The sequence below is a fragment of the Hemicordylus capensis genome, chromosome 15, assembly GCF_027244095.1.
Source record: "Hemicordylus capensis ecotype Gifberg chromosome 15, rHemCap1.1.pri, whole genome shotgun sequence".
In the NCBI taxonomy this organism is placed as follows: domain Eukaryota; kingdom Metazoa; phylum Chordata; class Lepidosauria; order Squamata; family Cordylidae; genus Hemicordylus; species Hemicordylus capensis.
In genome coordinates, this window is record NC_069671.1 from 10,879,270 (window position 1) to 10,899,912 (window position 20,643).

Consider the following 20,643-nt stretch of genomic DNA (forward strand, 5'->3'; position numbering starts at 1 on the left):
TTCATATAGCTCAGGTCAGGTCAGGTCAGGTCAGCAACTTTCCAGTAGGGGTGTGCTATGCTTCAGGACCCTGTTGTACCATTTTTTAGAGCCATCTAAGCCAGTGGCTGCCACCATAGCTTGTGGCAGGGAGTCCCACAAGTTAATGATGTGCTGCAGTGTTTTGTTTTCTGACTCTCCTGTCAGCCCACTTCCCCGACACCCAAAGACAAGCTATTTCCCTCTGTACAGTTTCTATATTCCAAGTGTGTTTGTCTAAACTCTTTTTGGCAGTTGGAGCGGGGAGGAACACCCCATGTAAATGTCAGCCGAAGTGTGAAGAAGTAAAATTACAAGGTTTAATGAGGTTTAGTTATGCGGTGGCATTACATCGGTGACTCTCTTGGATTAATGGTTCCCTCTGGACTTTTACGAAGATTGTATATGGTATGGTGGTGGTGATAGAGCTCCAGCAGAAATAACTGATAACACTTTCTAGGCAGCCTGAAGCCACGTCTTCTCCACAGATCAGAGCCTTCATAGGAACATAGGAAGCTGCCTTCTACTGAGTCAGACCCTTGGTCCATCTCACTCAGAATTGTCTGCACAGACGGCTTCTCCAAGGTTGCAGGCAGTAGTCTCTCTCAGCCCAATCTTGGAGATGCTGCCAAGGAGGGAATCTGGAACCTTCTCCATGCAAGCATGCAGGTGCTCTTCCCAGAGAGGCCCCATCCCTTATGGGGAATGTCTTCCAGTGCTCACACTATTCTGCTCCAGACTCCCTTCCAATGTTTCCTCCCCCCCCCCGCTTTTTTCTTTCTTTCTTTTTTGAATGAGTTTTTTTTCTGGCCGGCAGTATCATAGGAACATAGGAAGCTGCCACATACTGAGTCAGACCATTGGTCTATCTAGCTTAGTATTGTCTTCACAGACTGGCAGCAGCTTCTCCAAGGTTGCAGGCAGGAATCTCTCCCAGCCCTAACTTGGAGATGCTGCCAGGGAGGGAACTTGGAACCTTCTCCTCTTCTCAGGGCAGCTCCATCTCCTGAGGGGAATATATTCCAGTGCTCACAGATCAAGTCTCCCATTCACATGTAACCAGGGCAGACCCTGCTTAGCTAAGGGGACAAGTCATGCTTGCTACCACAAGACCAGCTCTTGGCAGTGTGCATGCGCAGATGTAAATTCAGAGTGGGGCCTTGCTCATTCAACCTGAGTAGGTTCTAAAATTAAAAGTGCAGACATTTAAAAAACTTGTTTGTGCATGCATATGTGCACACCATAGAGGGAACCCTGGTCTTCTTCCTTACCTCGCCCACTAAAACACTTTACTCACGTCAATTCATCCACTGTGATGCGGTTCCAGGAGGCAAGATAAAAGGGAATTTGAGTTTTGTCAGCACCACAGAATTTCATTTTCTCCCAATGTTTTCATTAAAGCAAATCCCTCGGATCAATATTGAAAACAACTGCGAGCGCACAGAACTGATTTAATCAAAAACTTCGGCAGTGGACAGGAGCACACACACACACAAAAATTGGATTCCAAATAGAAAAATTAAATAAAGTTGTGTCAACATGATGACAGTGCAGCCCAACGCAGAGCGAATGGTTAGTTAGGCTTGTGTTGACAGGATAACCTTGAGAATATGGAATCGGGGCTGGGTTTGGTTTTGAAGTGGATCATCCTCTGTGTTTTGAAGAGGAGCCCAGGAATTAGGAAGAGTGTCTTCTCACCCCTACAGTGCTGGAAACAATCAACCACTCATAACATTGTCAGATTGCAGATTGTGCTATACTGTGGTGCCTTTAACTTCTGAGGAACATTCTCATCCTGTATCCTTTCCCTTATCTGCAGTAATAAGTATGTTTCCTTGCATGTCACGCTGGCTAGCTGAGGCATATCCCCAAAGGTGGTATTCTTGGGTCTCCCATCCAGGCATGGACTTCACAAAGGCCTGCAGAGCCCTTCTGCATACTTGCCTGCAGAAGGTTCCAAGTTCCCTCCTTGGCAGCAGCTCCAAGAGAAGGAGAGACTCCTGCCTGCAACCTCGGAGCAGCCGCTGCCTGTCTGCGTAGACCAGAGCTGCTCAACCGGCCCTCTTGCAGATGTTGGCCTACAGCTCCCATAATCCCTGGCTATTGGCTACTGTGGCTGGAGATTATGGCAGTTGTAGTCCAAAAACAGCGGTGGGGCCAAAGTTGAGCAGGCCTGGTGTAGACAATACTGAGCTAGATGGACCAAGGGTCTTACCCAGTATAAGAGAGCTTCCTATGTTCCAAAGGTGACTGTATTGTTTGCCCTTAGGCCATGCTTTGGGACCCTTATGAAGCTAACCGGTTTCTGGTGGCATTCATTTTGGTGGAACCCATTTCATCAGTGTTATCCTCAGTTGGCTGTGTGTACTGTGTTTAAAAACACAGTCATTTGGAAGATTATATGCTCAGATGCCGAAGAAAGCTCTACCACAGAGCAATGGCCTCATTCCCAATGGAGGAGAGCTGGTCTTGTGGTAGCAAGCATGACTTGCCCCCTTAGCTAAGCAGGGTCCGCCTTGGTTACAAATGAATGGAGACTAGAAGTGTGAGCACTGTGAGAGATGATGATGATTGATGATGATGATGATGATGATGATGATGAATTCAATTTCTATACCCTTCCCTTCAGGGGATGGAGCCGCTCTGGGAAGAGCATCTAGGTTCCAAGTTCCATCCTTGGCAGCATCTCCAAGATAGGGGTGAGAGAGATTCCTGCTGCAACCTTGGAGAAGCTGCTGCCAGTCCGTGAAGACAATACTGAGCTAGATAGACCAATGGTCTGACTCAGCTTCCTATGTCCCTATGTCCCCAATGCTGTAGTCTTTCCACGCCATACCTGGAGATGCTGCCAGGGATTGAAGCTGGGACCTTCTGAATGCAAAGCAGATACTCCACCGCTGAGCTACAGCCCCATTCCCTGTCCATCAAAGCCCAACTGAAATGTTAACAGAAGGCAGGCAGAAATGTTTTGAACCATAATACTTCCAGCCCCGCCCCTATTCATTGGTTATTTCCAGAAAACTCAGGGTGGGGGTGGACAAGTGCCCAGCTGTCTCTTTAATCAACGCTGTTGTAAATGTAATTAGCCACTTAATTGCCACATCTCCATTGAGCCAATGTGTGGCTCGTGTCATTAATTACACTTAGGGGCTTCTCAGTCCCAGCTTTTGCCAGTGAGCCTCACCCAGCTCCCACATGGCAAATTAGCCAGGGACCCATTAGTCAAGGAAATCAAGCTGATACCATCTACATCAGAGCTAATCGCAAGAGAGCAAGAGAGGTGAGTTCCTCTCGCTTCTGCTCCCTTCTCCAAAGCGTCAGCCGTATCCCAGTCTCACTAAGACCCAAGCTGGACAAACAGCAGCACTGTGGAATATATACAGGACACCCTTTGGAGATCCCCTCCCTTCCATGTATCACTCGGAATATTTATTACGCAATGGAATTCAGAGATACCTTCAGTTTTGTTCCAACTTTTCAGCAAAATTGACCTTCAGATCTTAGCAGAACTACATTCTTCTCATAATGGGTACATTAGGATCTGACTTCATTAATATCACTTGAACATGGAAAGCGCTGCTCTGGAAATGAGCCCAGAACAGCCAGTTCTAGACCCAAGGGTCTACGAACGATGCCAAATCCGTCCTGTGTTTTTCAAAGACTAATGTCCGTGCCATGTAAGCAGTAAGGACGACATGGTGTCTTACTGACTTTAAAAATTAGGCTCCATCCCCCACACTTCCCTTCCCTTTTTCAGCTTGACAGTGGTCTGGGGGAGGATGCGCCCTAGCAGATGTTCAACAGGTGCAGCTTTCCCAGTGACTTGCTAGAGATGCATTTCTGCCTCATCCACCATGAATTTCTGCCTCATGCCTCTTTTAAGGCACAGGGATTTCCCCAAATGCCACTTGCTATAGTACATGAACAGGCAGCAATTCAACAGGCACAGCAGCTTTGGGAATTTTTTAACCCCAGTGGAAGCTTTTTCCCCTCCAGCTCTAGGGGAAACAGTGATCAGGACTATGGAGTTAAAGCTTCCTTGATGACATGGTCCCAAGTCAGATGACTCTTTGGGCTTGAAAATGGATCACCAACCATGTACCACTCATGTAATCATGTTAGGCCTATTGTCTAATCTGTTCCTTACTTCTGCGTTTTGAGAACTCAAGACCTAAAGTCTAAGACTGTATGTGCCTCTTATTTTTTTTTCAGGCATTGAAAATTAATCATCATCTTTTGAATGACAAATGTCCTTGACAGGTAGATTGTTGCATGCACACACTCGGAAACACCATGAGTAATGATTAATGATTGTGATGTTACATTTATTTATTTTTAATTCTGTTATAATTGGGAGTTCTTTAAAAAAAAACTGATTAAAAATTGAATATTGGTCCGAGCCCATGTATTTGGGGCATGACAAGACATCAGTGACAAGTCCAATGTGTTGCTATAGAAACCCCTCCTTGATGTCCTGGCATATGCTATCTCTAGTGGCAGTCATGAGCAATGCAAACTCTGATGGACTGTTTCTCTCTTCCAATACATAATTCTTCCCCATTGCATGAGTACTCATCAACTGACGGCAAGTAAGGAGCATTTTCATTGAACGTTGGGGACACGGTTGACCATCCCACTGATGCATGGCATGAAGTGATCTAACTTTTAGGAACATAGGGAACTGCTTCCTACTGAGTCAGTAATGTCTGTACCAGGCATGCTCAACTTTGCCCACCCCCCAGCTATTTTTGGACTACAGCTCCCACAGTCCCCAGCCACAGTGGCCAATGGCCAGGGATTATGGGAGTTGTAGGCCAACATCTGCAGGAGGGCCAAAAAGTCAGTGCTCTTTGACTAAGCTATGATCCTATCTCCAGTAAGGAGTCTCTCCCAGCCATACCTGGAGATGCCAGGAATTCGGCATACAAAGCAGATGCTCTTCCACTGAGCTACAGCCCCATTAGCACAAAACCTCATGAGAACATTCTTGACTTCATAAAATGTTTATGGCCGAGATAAATTTCCCCGACCTATTCCTTTCTTATTTTTCTGGTGTGTTCTGCCCTATGTGCTGCTCATTTAACTGGAAGAAGTAATTAAATCAGTAGGAGGCTGTCCCCTATATTCCTAAAAGATAGGTTACGCCATGCTGATCAGCATCTTTGGGATGGGGAACCGTGTTCCAGAAGTTAAAAGAAAATGCTCATTTCTTGTCATCAGGAGTTGACTTGAGTTCTCATGCAATCGGGGAGAATGAGACCATCAGATCATGTGACTCGCTTGGAGCTCTCCAGAGTGCTGAAACCTTGCCTGGCCTGTTTCAGATCAAGACATGGATGAAGTTAACACCAGAACGAATTGAGCATGGTAAGCACTCTGCAGAATTTGGAAAAACAAGAAGAATGGAGAATTTCTAGTGCATTGGATCAACACTGGAAAGACCAGATAATTTGGAAACACCATAGTCAAAGGGAATGTTAGAGGAGAAACATAGGAGTATGCCTAGTATTTGAGCAAGCAATGGAGCAATGTCCTGCTTCTAGAGCAGGGGACACCTGAGGACACTGGATATCCAGTGTCTGAAATGCTCCAAACTCTTAGGATGAAAGGTACACAGAGCTGCCTTGTCGAGACATATGTCAAACTGATAATTTGCCATCCTGGCTCTCGGAAAGACACTCATCATAACATTTTGCTCTACAGCTCGCAAACCTTCAGATTCCCTCATCTGGGGAACTGCAGTACATTTGCCAAGAGTGATCCCAGGCTAGCTTCTCTCCACTCCCAGCTCAACCCCCTTTTGGAGCTTCAATATGCTGGCGCTTTCAGAAATGCAAATCTCGACATTTTGACCTGACATGAAATTCTCAAATAAATGATATTTCAGAGCATGCTGGCTTTCTCCCCCATGGAGAAGAACGTTTATGCTCATGTTGGCTTCTGATGGTGCTTTTTTGGCCATTGGAATAATCAGCTATTTAAAAGTCTCATATTCCACAGTGGCAAGGGAGGAGGAGGAGAGCTGTTCTTGTGGTAGCAAGCACGAATGGTCTCATTTGTTAAAGAGGGTATACCCTGGTTTGCATTTGTATGGGAATCTACATGGGAGCGCTGTCAGATCTTCAGGGGATGGGGCCGTTCTGGGATGAGCACCTGCATTGCTTGCATTTAGAAGGTTCCAAGTTCCCTTCAAGGCATCTCCAGATAGGACTGGGAGACTCCTGCCTGCATTCTTGGAGAAGCTGCTGCTAGTCAGTGTAGACAGTGCTGAGCTAGATGGACCAATGGTCTGACTCCGTAGATGGCAGCTTCTTGTGTTATTTATTTACAAATTAGTTTCCTCCATACCTAATATAGTTTCTGCTCCATTAAATTTCACTGTGATGGCTGAGGCCATGTCTCCAATATGACAAGCAGATCGGCACAATTAACAGAGGGTCCTCCCAGTCAGTGTTCTCTCTAACAGGGACTCCCAGATGTTGTGGACTACAACTCCCATATTCCCCAAGCAAAAGCCATTGTAGCTGGGGATTGTGGGCATTGTAGTCAACAGCATCTGGGAATCCCTGTTAGCGGGAAGACTGCTCCTAGTTTCCAAAGGGGAAGTCCCAAACAATCAGCTCTCTGCTCATTAAAATTTAGTGAGATTCTTTATGGTCCTTGTTTAAAACATCAGTAATTCTGCGTTGCCACATGCTTCCAACAGAGCCCTGCTATCCATCACTAGGATGGCACAATGAATGATGGACTGCTTTTAAAAGTCACTGGTGGCAGAAACAAGGTTTTCTGGCACATTTCACATCCACGATGGCTGTGAGGATGAGTTTGATGGATGACAATGCTGGTGGGAACCTTGCTTGTCTGCACTTTACTTCTGCCAGCCCTGCCACCATCTTGGCTGGGCTTGCTATGAATAGTCTGTGAGATTAATATTCACGTGGTCTAATGTTGGAGCTGAAAAATGGGGGCGGGGTGGTTTGCAGGAAACGTGTCTTTATGGTTACCTTTTCAAGCCTGTTCAGCGGTGGTTGCTGAATCACTTCCCGCTTTGCTGCTGCTTCAGGACCATTTTGTTCTGGTTCGGGCAGGTGTTCACTTGTGATCCCAGCCAATCAGGGATCCCATAATGAACATGGTGCCAAAAGTGAGAATGAAGTAAGTCAATGTAGAGAAAGGACCGCGCTTTCCTTATCAGTCAGATCACCTGGTAACTGGGCAAAGAAGCACTATTTAATGTGATGATTCTCTTATATTTAGCCAGGAGAGAGAAACTGGGCCTATCCAGGCCCAGCAAAGCATTCCTTCAGTGATTGCTGCTATCGTCTAGCTTGGGTTTGTTTCGCTTGTGAGCTCTTTGGGGACAGGACTAATAAGAAAGTATATACCTGCTTATTGTACTTTTTTCTGGTACCCCTGCCAAATGTGGGGTGGTTACTAGGAAAAGGGCCTTTCCAGTGGTGGTCCCCTCACCTTTGATTTCCTTAGCCACACATCTGAATTCAGGAAACTGGAGTTAAAGGCAGAAAGGAACCCGTGGTTTCCCTCTCCAAACTCCAGTCTGAACCTTCAGTTCAGAGTGGGCGCCTTCAACCCCCGTTTTGTGGCACCAGCATTACATCTGAATATGGCAGTGCAGTTTGGGCCCCATGGAACCCGGGTTGAGGGAGGAAGCTCCTCCATCACTCTGTCCCGATTGGCTGTGTGGGCTGTCCTTCTGTCGAGAAGGAAGCCTGCACAGCCAGCTCCCCCGCCTCTCTGCAGAGAGACAGCTCTCCTGAATGTCTGAATGTGGATGGGGGAGGGGGCGCAGAACCATGGGTCTATTGGACCTGCAGTTCCACGTTACGTCTGAAGGCAGCCATCATCTATCTATCTATCTATCTATCTATCTATCTATCTATCTATCTATCTATCTATCTATCTAATTTATAATTCTCTAAGGCATACAGTTGTGCCGTCGAGTCGGTGTCAACTCCTGGTGACCACAGAGCCCTGTGGTTTTCTTTGGTAGAATACAGGAGGGGTTGACCATTGGCATCTCCCGCACAGTATGAGATGATGCCTTTCAGCATCTTCCTATATTGGTGCTGCCCGATACAGGTGTTTCCCATAGTCTGGGAAACATACCAGTGGGGATTCGAACTGGGAACCTCTTGCTCTCTAGGCAAGTTACTTCCCTGCTGAACCACCTCTAAGGTGTATCGGTGGCTAATCCTGCGCATGGCAGCTCTTGCGAGAGTTCGCAAGCAGAAGCACCGTGGATATTCCATACGCAGAGAGGGAGGAGCCTGTGAGAGCAGAAGCACCATGGTGATTGGGCAGTGGGGATTCCATATGCAGATAGGGGAGGAGCCTGTGGCACCGTGCTAATTGGGCAGTGGAATTCCACATGCAGAGAGGGAGGAGGAGCCTATGATGGTTAAGGTCAGTTGGAATGCAACTGTTACTGGTCGGAAGATGCTTTCTCTTGATAGTAGAGGAGAGGAATCTATCTATATGAAGGAAAGAGAGAGGAAGAGCAAGTGGAGAAGAGAGAAAACGAAGGGAGGGGAAGAGAGAAAGAAGGAAGGGCGAGGGATGGGCCCAAGCCTGTCAGCAGCCTGAGGGGAACGAGCGGCCATGGCAGTGCCTATTGGCAGCAAGGGAGGGCCCAGTCAATCACCGCTGCTGTTTGGGACTACCGAGGCCATTGGCGGACGGGCAAGGGATGGGCCTGGGCCTGTCAGCGGCCTCAGGGGAACGAGCAGCTATGGCGGTGGTGGCAGCAAGGAATGGCCCGGTCAACCACTGCTGCTGCTGGGGAGGAGAAGGAGTGGGGCTTGGGTGAGGGTAGGGAGGTCTCTGGGGATAGGGAGCTGCAGCTTGGCCAAGAGGCGCCAGCAATGCTGGAGCCACGACCAAGAGGGGTGAGGGGGGTGGAAGCAACCGGATGGAGCAGGAGGAGGAGGAGGAGGGCAGCTCAGGTGAGGGTGGAGAGATCTCTGAGGGGAGGGGGGCTATGGCAGGGGGTGAGTGGAGCAATCAGGTATTCTGTCCGGGTTAAGCTAGGTTTTTAAAAGCCCTCTTGGATTTCAGAAAAACTTCACCTTAGGAAAGGATCAGATGCCATCTGATTTCCCCCCTCCCCCACCAGATAGGCTACTTGATCAAGCCATGTATAGCATTTTAATTACAATTTGTATAACACGTATAAATAAATATTACATTCTTCCAGTCTACAATGCATACTAGGCAAATCTTGTTAAAAAGTCCAGCTACATTATCGGCAGGTTCCATTGCATCCAGGCAGTCATAGAAAGAAAGAAAACCAAGAAAGAAAAACCCAGGCTGAAATCAAACTTAATGAACCACTCAAACAATAATGATGAACAAGGAAAGTGGTGTGTGTGTGTGTGTGTCTTCCTCAGGCAGCACAAGGCATGGCTTTCCAAAGACATGGAGGAACGTGTGGGGTACTTGAATTAGGGTAGAGTCTTGCTGAGGGGTCATTTCACATCAGGAAGTGGAAACCAAACCAGGAAGCCCAGAAGCTGGGCTCTGCTGCCCCTTGTGGTGAACTGTGCTGAACTGCAGGTTGAAAGACTAAGATGGCCTCCCAGGCTCTGTCCACCCAGGCAACCCACTGGTTGGCCAAGCTTGGGCAATGGCCGGTATCATTTAGTGCTTCCAGATCTGGATACGAGAAATTGCTCTGTTGCCAATTTTTGATTTCCCCCAGTTCTGATTTCCCCCAGTTCTTCCTACCCTACCCTACCCAGTTCTACCGAGATTTCTACCCTACCCAGTTCTACCCAGATCTTCCTACCCAGTACCCTACCCAGATTTCCCGCAGTTCTTCCTACCCTACCTAGTTCTTCCTACCCTGCTGACTCTCTGACTGCCTAAGTCATGATGTATTGTAGACTAACTTACAACGTGCCAAAGACATTGTGACTCTGAGACGATTCTCAAAAATATCACCTCTTTGAAAAGACCAAAGAAATCAGTGCCAGGACAGCTGGTCTTCTGGTAGCAAGCATGACTTGTCCTCTTAGCTAAGCAGGGTCTGCCCTGGTTGCATTTGAATGGGAGACTAGAAGTGTGAGCACTGTAAGAGATTCCCCTCAGGGGATGGAGCCGCTCTGGGAAGAGCATCAGAAGGTTCAAAGTTCCCTCCCTGGCAGCATCTCCAAGATAGGTCTGAGAGAGATTCCTGCCTGCAACCTTGGAGAAGCCGCTGCCAGTCCGTGAAGACAATACTGAGCTAGATAGACCAATAGCCTTACTCAGTATATGACAGCTTCCTATGTTCCTATGATAGTGGGTTCACCCTAATGTCCCAAAATGGCATTTCTTCTGGGTGGACACCAAGATCCCCGGCTTGTAGAAAACTAGCTTGTCAGGAGGAGGAAAGATTCAACATTATTTTCTGTGACATTAAAAAAAAGAACATGGAGGGAAGTTTTTATATCTGTGATTCCCACATCTGCCGTCTGACATGATACAGACCAAAGAGGTCTGTACCACATGATTCTTTGGGATGTACAGATCCAGTCATAATACGGATCGTTGAGAAAGCACCTCAGCATGAGGCACTGGGGAATAGTTCTGTTAAAGAGGATGAAGTCACAAGAAGCTGTCTTCTAACGAGTCAGACCATTGGTCCATCTGTCTCAGTATTGTCTACCCAGACTGGCAGCGGCTTCTCCAAGGTTACAGGCAGGAGTCTCTCTCAGCCCTAACTGAGATGCTGCCAGGGAGCGAACCTGGAACCTTCAGATTCAAGAGTGGCCCGATCTGTATATTATGGTGCTCACACATGTAGTCTCCCATCCAAATGCAAACCAGGGCAGACCCTGCTTAGCAAAGGGGACAATTCATGCTTGCTGCCACAAGACCAGCTCTCCTCTGGTTATAATCTAAACTCGGGGTTCCCAACCTTGTGGTCTCCAGAATTTTGGGAACAGGAATGTTAATAGTTGGGGCGGGGTGTGTGTGTGTACCAGCAGAGGTGTCTGGGAAGAACTTCCTTCCTTGTTGCTGTAGTGTGTGCAAACTACGAGATGACTGGTGGCATCAGAAGCTCCTGAAGTTGTAGGTATTAATTCTTTGGTTGGAACTAGACTTTAGACTAAACGTCTGAACTTTAGACTGAACTCTGAACTTCATCTCAGAAGTCAGAAAAACACCCTCCTGTTGTTTTTGGACCAAAACTCCCTTCATTCCCAGCCCCAGTGAACCTTAGTGCTAAGCCTGCTAACTGGGCAAAGAGGCACCTTTTAAATGTGGCGATTCTCTTTATTTAGCGGGGGAGAGTAACTGGCCCTCTCCACCCCCAGCACAGGACCTCCAGTGACTGTTGCTGGTGTCTGTCTGATGTTTCTTTTTAGATTGTGAGCCCTTTGGGAACAGGGAGCCATCTTATTTGTTTGTTATTTGTCTATGTAAACTGCCCTGAACCATTTTGGAAGGGCGGAATAGAAATAAAATTAATAATAATAATAATAATAATAATAAAGAAGGATGATGGGAGTTGTAGTCCAACATCTTCAAGAGGGCCGAAGTTCAGCAGCCTTTAACTAGGAGTTCAGTTACAACACAGCTGTTCTTGGATGACAACTCCCACCATTCCCAATGGAATGTGGGAATGTGGCTGGGGATAATGGGAGTTGTAGTCCAACCACATGTGGACCCAAGTTGTAGTCCAACCACATGAGGACCCAAGGCTGGGAAATCTGTCCCATCTCCATTTTTAGGGAACAGGAAGCAATAATCTAGCTAATATCTGGTGGCTATATCCCCAAAAAGGATATTGTAGAGCTGGATACGGTGCAGGGGAAAAGAGGTTCCCCAAATGATCAGATTGCTGGATAGGCTGGAGGCGAGATGCTTGCTAGAGATCTCTTTCCTCCGTTCTCCCTTATGTCTGGAACTCCAGTGCAACTGGTGGACAATCAATTCAGAACAGACACAAAAAAGTCCTTCTTCATACATTGCAAGGTATGAGGTTAGCCACAGGTTGAGAGGACTTTAAAAGGGAGCCAAACCCATCTGTAGAGCAGGATAGAAGTATCCATACCTATTAGCCTGAAGGACTCAGTGGAGCCCTCATGTTCAGCAGCAGTCTGCCTTTATACTGCTGGAGGGAAAACATGGGGGAGGGCTGTTGCCTTCATACTGAGCTAGGTAGACCAGTGGTATACAACAGCTACCTGTGAAGCCATGTAACTTCCAAACTCCCTCAGGAATTGGGATGCCACCTTTCTTACAGGCTTGATAAATGCCCATCAAGTTTGGCCAGAGTGACAGAGAGTTCCCAGTTTTTTCTGCAATCCCCTTAATCCTTCTCTCCCACTTTCCACACTCCTGTCCATCACGGAGGATGATGCCCCAGGCTGAGAAATGGGACAAAGCCAGCTTCTCAGCCTGTACCTTCCCCATTTACCCAGGTGATGGACAGATTCCAAGCCTCCCTCTCACAAAACTCTAGAACCGGGGATCATCCCATGAAACTGAAGGCCAGGAACTGTAGGACTGACAAAAGGAAGCACTTTTTCACACAACACAACTAACCTATGGAATTCTCTGCCACAGGATGTGGTGCCACAGGATGTGGTGATAGCCACCAGCTTGGATGGCTTTAAGAGAGGCTTAGACAAGTTCACAGCGGACAGGTCTATCAGTAGCTACTAGTCTGAAGGCTACAGGCCACCTCCAACCTCAGAGGCAGGATGCCTCTGAATACCAGTTGAAAGGAATCAACAGCAAGAGAGAGGGCATGCCCTCACCTCTTGCCTGTGGGTTTCCCAGAGGCATCTGGTGGGCCACTGTGGGAAACAGGATGCTGGACTAGATGGGCCTTGGGCTTGATCCAGCAGGGCTGTTCTTATGTTCTTATGACCTAAATAATGACAGTCACAAATGATTTGCTCCTAACTTACAGTGGAGACACAGGTCTGAAGGCTAGAACCGTTACCTCCTCACCAGAGAGTAAGGATCTCACTGACGCCAGTTTCCCCAGAGTCTGTCACCCTCGAGTGTGACCAAGACACAGGACCCAAGGTGGGGACATGCAAATGAAGGGACGGGGTTTCAGGTAAGGAGCACCGCCTCCCCCAGCAACACAATTTCTGGATTTGGAAAGGGCAAATTATTCTTCCCCTCCATTTGGATGGTTCTTACGCTTTCTGTAGCTCGCCATGCTGCTAAATCCATTTTACTCAAGCAGACGGTTGCCCCATCTTGATGGGTCAAGATCTCCATGGTGCCGCTGCTGTGCTAAGCCATCTGTTTCAATACTATGCTTTAATTCAGTGCCGTTTGGTGGTTCAATTTGTTTAAACTAAGCCCCACTTTGACCATATTGGAGAAATGCAGCCAAGACATTCAGCAGCAAATAAGTCAATCAATAAATACTCCAGGCTGGTCTTCCATGTTCTGTCTGGGTAAACACAAGGCAGGGCCTATGGGCTGGGTGTCGGTCCAGCCGGTGGAGTATCAGTTGGTCTCTACAGTTGAGAGAGAGGAAGGAGCTCCCAACCAGGCTGGAACGAAGCGCCGAGTGGGAAGAATCGGGAGTGAGGTGGAGCGGCCCAATTCCTGACACTGGCCACGCCCCCTCTCTTTGACGTTGATTCAGGAGGCGTGGCCACTGCCCGGAAGAGGGGTGCTCGGCTGTCCTCCCAGTGCTTCCCAGTCAGCGTTTCACTGGGAGCGAGGAAGGGGAAGAAGTCCCCAGCCAGTCAGCACTGGGACAAAGTATCGGATGGTCAGGAGAGGGTTGCACCCTGAACTCCCAGGTGGAAAGCACTTTGATTACTGACTGAGTATGGGAGGGAGGGAGGGCCCCAGACCCCAGCAGCCTCTGAATGCTTGTACCAACTTGCTCCATTGTCCCTATGCCCCTGAGGGTGGCCCTCCCATGAGGCAAGGGGAGGCAACGGACTCTGGCAGCAGATTAGTGGGACACCAGCAAAGTAGCAAGATGACCCCTGCACCCTATTTTTAAAAGGGGGGGGCAGAAGGGTGCACACAAAGGGGGCAATATTCCACTCCATACCCAGGCACACAGAGACTTTCAGCCATCACTAGAAATTACGCATTCACCACGAATCCCCCCCAATTCTTTAAACAACAAAATTGTCATATATAACTGATTTGGGGGAAAATGTGGTTCATTAGTTTCTCAGGAAATAGTTTCTCAGGAGAAATGTTGGTCTCCTGAGAAACTATTGGATTAAGTTCTTCACTCCCGCAAAAAGCTCTTCCCCATGACTTGCTTTGAAAGTAAGACATAAGCAGCAGAGTGGTGGAGAAACTTGAGGATGGCAGAGGGGGGCAGGGTAGACTCCAACTTCAACATGTGACCCCATCATTTCCCCAACAAAACAAAAAAGAAAACAAAGAACCAAATCTCTCCTCTGTCAGACATCACATGCTCTCTCCCGTTGCTTGATTTGCACTCCACACGGTGTCTTCATGGCATTCAGTTTTGTTCTTTTGATGCTTTATTAGAAATATAAAGAAGTTTTCTTTTTATATTTTTTCCTTTTTTTTTAAAGAAAAAGAATACTTTTGGTACCATGTGTTTAATTGTCTTTGACCCCTCCCCCACCAGCCCAGCATCGATTTCATAACCTCACCTTGTCCCAGTTCATCATATCGACCAATTCATTCCTTTGGAATCTTATTTGAATGCATAAGCATTCTATCTGGGGGTAAAGAAAGAGAATAGCCCACCACAGACAGCTTTAGGAAATACCTCTCCCTGATTATAAAATCTGTCTTGTTTGCAAGTCTATTTAGTTCCCTCCCTTCCTGGCACACATCCCTTCATTCGGTATGTCCCAGTACAACTGAAGGCATCAAGGTGTGGTTGCAGACCCATAAACACCTACAACCAGAGCTACACTTTGTCTTTAAGCTTCTCCATGTAGTTTCTGATCTCTTGCGTTTCCCCCAGGTTCATATCCTGGCAAACCCATTTAATATCATCTTCATTGTAATTGAGGATAGAGTTGACGGTCGGACAACCGTCATCCGGAGGGATGGTGGTGAATGTCGTGAATTTGACCCGCTTCCGTTTGGAGGTGGGCGAATGCACAGGCAGCTCTGGCTCTGGCTCTTTCCCCTGTTTGCCCCCCAGGTCTGCCGACCGATGGATTTGGCTCTGGGTGCTTTTTGGCATGCTACCATTGAGGAGTTGGTTGCCCTCGTCAAAGCCTAACCCGCGGTCAATGTTTGTCGTGCGTTCGTTCTGCTGGGGTGAGACGTCCACTTGGTTCTCCAGAAGCTCCGTTTCGTTCCCGAGCCACACCCAGTCGTGGGAGTGGCTCATGGATGTCTGCCCTTCTGACGGGACTTGCTTGTGCCGATATTTCAATGTGAAAGTGGCACAATTGATCAGGAAGACAAGGATGGCAAGGCAGAAGACTCCTAACAGAGCATACATCCCAATCTCCAAGTCACTGAGCCCCCTGGGTGCCAGCACGAGGTCATTCTCCTCCAAGTCCCCGTTGCTTTTGGGGAGGTCAATTTGAGCTGGGAAGTTGGTGAAATCTATGGGGATGTTTTGCAGCTGCCCATCATCAGAGAGTTTCTCTCCGTCTAGGTTGTTTTTTAACACCTTGCTTTTGATCATCGACTTGGCCGTGGTGCTAGCTTTCCGTACGGCTCCTTCTTCTCGTTCCGCAGATGAGCTTCCGTAGTAGCGTCCCTCTTGGCCATACCGCTCTTGGTCCAATGCCTTCTGCCTCCGATCGCTCGCATGGTTTTCAATCTCATCGGCATCGTAGTCACTGACGCCATGGGAGTTGGCGTCATTCTGCCCAAACTTCACCTTGATGCTGCCATTGCCCACAGCCAGGATGCTCCTCCTCTTGGACTTCTGGCAGGCGTCAGAGATCATCATGTCCACTTTAACCAAAGCACCTTGTCCTTCACCTTCTGCAGTCACCACTGGCCATTTCAGAGCAGAGCTCTGATGGGCTGAAACAACAGACTCGTCCAGTGATGAAGCCGAGAGGGAGAAGTCTTTGGAGTCATAAATGTCCAGTGGGGTTACAGACCCATCGCTGAACTGTATCCAGGCGCTTACCATGGCCTCCTAAAAGAAGAAGGAAATGGTTAAACCTCAGGTCTGCCGGTTTTTCCAGAGACCACCCAGGGCTGCTACAGTCATACGACTGACCACACCAAGTCCAGCTTCACTTCAGCAAGGTGGCTATATTGTGTGCCCTTTGGCCATGCTCTGAGACCCAAGCATCCAACTCATCTGTAAGAAGATTTCCCAAATGATTTGACATTCTCAAAAACTCAGGGTGGGGGTCGGGGGTGGGAAGGAAGGAAAAAAGTGATTTCTCAACCTCGAAATGATATAGCACTGTGTCCTTCAAAGAGCTGTTTCTGCAAATTCAGCTGCGCTACATCAATAAATCCCCCCCCAGTGATTCTCCGACAAGCTCCTCTAATTACCATCAAGGGATGAAGATGGATTGGAAGTAGCTCGTCTATAGAGCTTCTACCTTTATGGTGACACCTGGTAGACACCCAGGTGACAAATCTCCCCAGGCCCCTTAATTACAAGTCATAAACAAATCTCTCAAGGAGGGATTACAGGGTAGCTACATTTCTCTCTCTCTCTCTGATTCTGCCGCTCTTTGAAAACAAACTACGTTTTCACATGACTGCTGACAACCTTAGTCACAAAACATTATGATTTATTTGATGTTGGCACTGATGGGAAGCCATTCAGATACTGTACATTACATCACGTTGAATGACAGCAGAGTCCAGCGCTGCAAGGGTGGAGATTTGGTACCTCGGCAGCATCTGTCTGTATCGGAACTTAGAAGCTCTTGCACAAACACAAACATGCATCTTTTAAGAGCAACGCTCACAACAGGAGCAAGAAAAGACCTTGGCTAGGGGTGTGCCCAAACGTTCCATTGCAAACTGGTTTGCCTCGAACCGGGGTTGTTTCGGAGGTTCTTTTGCGGACTGGACAAAACCAGGCCCAGTTTGGGTGAACAACCAGTTTGTGATGGTAAGGGATAGCTGAATGGGGGTGGTTAGAGAGGTATGAAGCGCCTTACTAGACGATGCATTTGCTGGCGCTGCTGCTTGCTTCCACGCACCCTCCCAAGAACGCGTCTCCCTCCTTTATCAAGCTGCTGGTCCTTGGGGCCATACTGGGACAGGGAGTGGTGGCACTGGCAGCTGCACCAGTCGGGTAAGTAGCTTATTCCCTCTTTTGCCAGCCCCACCCAGCCACCCCTCATCTTTAGGAGAGTCCCCCACCCCTGAATTTGTAAAGAGGAATCCTCACCAGATTCCCCTTTACAAGTATATTGGTCGTCCAAACCACCCAATCAGTTTGATTAAACAGACTGGATCGGATGGTCAGTTCGGCCGAACCGATTTGGAACCGATTTGGACCGATTTGTGGTTTGGTTCGGATTCAAATTAGAACTGAACCGCATTTTTATGATTTGTGCACACCCCTCGTTTTTGGCCCCTTCCAGCATTGTATTCCTTCCTAATATCAGAGGGTGTTCCCAGGCATAAATGGAAAGGAGAAGATGCTCCTCCCACTGCAGAGAAAAAGGAATATAACAAGAGCCCTGATGGATCAGACTAAAGGGCTTCCCAGTCCAAGCATTCTGCTCTAAACCATGGACAGTCACATGCCTCTGAGAAGGCAGGGCCTGAAAGGCAAGGGTCTTCTCCTCACTTTTCAATTCATCAATGCTTGTTGAACTAATACATTCTGATGGATTGATTCTCACTGTTGCTCCCCAGTAACTAGAATTCAGGGATACACTGCCTCTGAACAAGGAGGTTCCCTAGCCCCCATAGCTAGTCACCTTCTTTCTTCCCTAATATCAGAGCGTGTTTCTGTTGTGTGAATAGAAAGCAGACATGCTACGCAACCCTCCCGGATAAGGAGAAGGGAGACATGCAGAACTATCCCACCCACCCTCTGTGATGGAGCATGGAGAATAGACAAGAGTGATATCACTGGAGGACCTTGCCACACTCTTCCCCATTAGCAGTGCAAGAGGAAAGAGGCGAGCATAAGCGGCTATTAACATTTGCCTACCCTTGCCTTTCTACCCTTGCTTTGGTTTCTAGCTCATTGGGCACCCAGACAAAAAGAGAGAGAGCTGGAAGGCAAAGGGCTGCAGCTGGGGAAAGAAAACCCTTCAGTCTTCTGTTTCCCAGCTCAGGTTCTTCTGCAACGGCTCTTTGTGCATGCCGGAGGTCAGGGGTGGCTGATTTCGGCGCTCTTGGGGGCCCCTCCACTCTCCAGAGAGCAGCTTGAGAAGGCGCAGAAGTGTTCTTGGCAAGGCTGCTCAGAAACATTTCGATCAACCGAAAAGGTGCCACTGGGTAACTGGGCAACACATTTCTAGTGCGGGTGCTTAGAAAAACTGCAGTTGGCAGGCTCTTCTGCCAACCCTACAGGAGGAGGAGGAAGAGAGGAGGAAAACGAAGAGGAAGGGGAGGGAGAAGAAGAGGAAGAGGAGGGCAGGAAGAGGAGGACGAGGCCTCCTCCTGGATGGCCTGGGTCACGTGTGTGCACTGTAAAAGTTGGCCAGCCACAGCCAGGTGACGGAAATTGCCCCCGTCACGGCAGGCAGGCAGGCAGCTGGGTGGTAGGTGACCACGGGTGGGCGTGTGCACTGTTGGATCCAGCCCAGCCCACCAGCCACAGCCCGCCAAGGTGGGTGAGAGCAATGGCCCGCCCAAATGACGGGAGGTCCCACCTGTGCGGGTGAAGCCGGGCTTCCCCTGCTAACTGAGTAAAGAGGCACCTTTCCAGTGGCGATGCTCAGAGGCGTAACTATAGGGGGGGCAGGGGGGGCACGTGCCCCGGGCGCCATCTTTTTTGGTCACGTGGGGGGCGCCGCCATGACAAAAAATTTTTTTTAATTTTTTTTAAAAAATTTTTGTTAATACAAATGTTTCCTGCTCAGTGCAGCAGCGCTGCAGCAGTCAAGGGAGCACGTCGGCGCCCCCTCCCCCACGAGAGGTCCCTTCCGTGCCGCCCGAGAATTGGCGGCGGCGGGCGCTTGTGAGGAAAAACCTAAGTATAATGTCGTATGTGGGGGGGCGGGGGGCGCCATTTCAGTGCTTGCCCCGGGCGCCGTTTTCCCTAGTTACGCCTCTGGCGATGCTCTTTATTGAGCAAGGTGGCCCTCTCCAGCCCCAGCACAGCATCCCTCCAGCGGCTGTTGCTGGTGTCTCTCTTATGTTTCTTTTTTAGATTGCAAGCCCTTGGGGGACAGGGGGCCATTTTATTTATTTATATCTTTGTAAACCGCTTTGGGAAACTTTTTGTTGAAAGGGAAAGGAAAGGTTGTGCCGTTGACTCCTGGCGTCCACAGAGCCTTGTGGTTGTCTTTGGTAGAATACAGGAGGGGTTGACCATTGCCTCCTCCCGCACAGTATGAGATGATGCGTTTCAGCACCTTCCTATATCGCTGTTGCCCAACATAGGAGTTTTCCATATTCTGGGAAACATACACCAGAGGGCATTTGAACAAACAGCCTCCTGCTTTCTAGGCAGGTTGCTTCCCTGCTGCGCTATAAAGCGGTATTATAAACTCTATAAAGCGGTAGGTGGCTATAAAGCGGTATTTAAATATTACTCTTATTTGATTTCTCCTAGGGAGTTCCTGATCCTTGGGTCTGCCCGGCATGCATGCATGCACGGATGCACCCTCCCTCTCTCCCTCCCTCCCTCCTAGAGAATCACGGCATACACCCCACACACACCCTGACGAACCACTTGAAGAGGGGGGTTATCACGTCACAGTAGGATTCTGCATACTCTACCTGCTTGGGAGTATGGAGCAGCTCCTGAGCTACGGTGGTAGCCACAATTGCTCGGTTACTTGCCGTGCTGGGTTGAAGGAAAAGCAACAAGCCTGCCACCAGCTGGACCCCCATATCTGTGATGGTCACCTTGTCATCCAAGACCGTCACGGTCTTCTCTGCCAAGATGGAGTCAGATAGCGGAGACAAGACCTTTGGAAGAAGCCACAAAGCAATCAGGCAAGGGGGCTGTAGTCCGGACCTCTTGCTTTTGTGCAGGGGGTCCCAACCTATGGTACGCCAGATGGTGCTGAACGGCAACCCCCATCATCCCCCATTTATTGTGGCTGGGGATGATGGGAGTTGTAGTTCAGCCACTTCTGCAGTCCTACAGAAGAGAGCCCTTGATCTGGAGCATGCTTGGAATGAAAGGGAGAGGGAGAGATCAAGGAGCCGATCCACAGGAACTCCTGCCAGACAGATAATTCCAAGGCTAAGAATACTCCTCCTTTTGCTGTCATTTGTGGATCAAGCCTTGAGTGAATGGACCTTTGGCAGAAGGGCTTTCCGACACGTGTGGGACAGGGATGGTACAGAACAGCGAGGGCAAACCTGGCCCTCCAGCTGTTGTTGAACTACAACTCCCATCATCCCTAGGAGCTGTAGTTCAACAAGAGCTGGAGGGCCAAGTCTACCCAGCCCAGGTATAGAAAGTTTGCAAGAATTATGGATGAGGCCCAGGGCAGAATTTCTTGGTATGGGATGCCTGGCCAATTATGGAAGGAGAATAGACTGCATGGTTTCCCACCATGTTCAGGGTTTGACCAA

General features: G+C 48.6%; 1 protein-coding gene across 7 annotated transcripts in view; it reads right to left on the reverse strand.

The window, feature by feature from the left end:
- Window positions 1-9,164: 9,164 nt before the first annotated feature.
- The window catches only part of TMEM132C (transmembrane protein 132C), a 210,410-nt gene continuing 198,931 nt past the window's right edge, over window positions 9,165-20,643 (reverse strand). For all 7 annotated transcript variants that reach the window (XM_053280217.1, XM_053280213.1, XM_053280211.1 and 4 more), the window contains 2 exons: window positions 19,837-20,028; window positions 9,165-16,102 (listed from right to left, as the gene is read on the reverse strand). In XM_053280217.1, coding sequence (XP_053136192.1) covers window positions 14,903-16,102; window positions 19,837-20,028 — 1,392 coding nt within the window. In that variant the 3' untranslated portion in view covers window positions 9,165-14,902. The remainder of the gene's footprint in view (window positions 16,103-19,836; window positions 20,029-20,643) is intronic.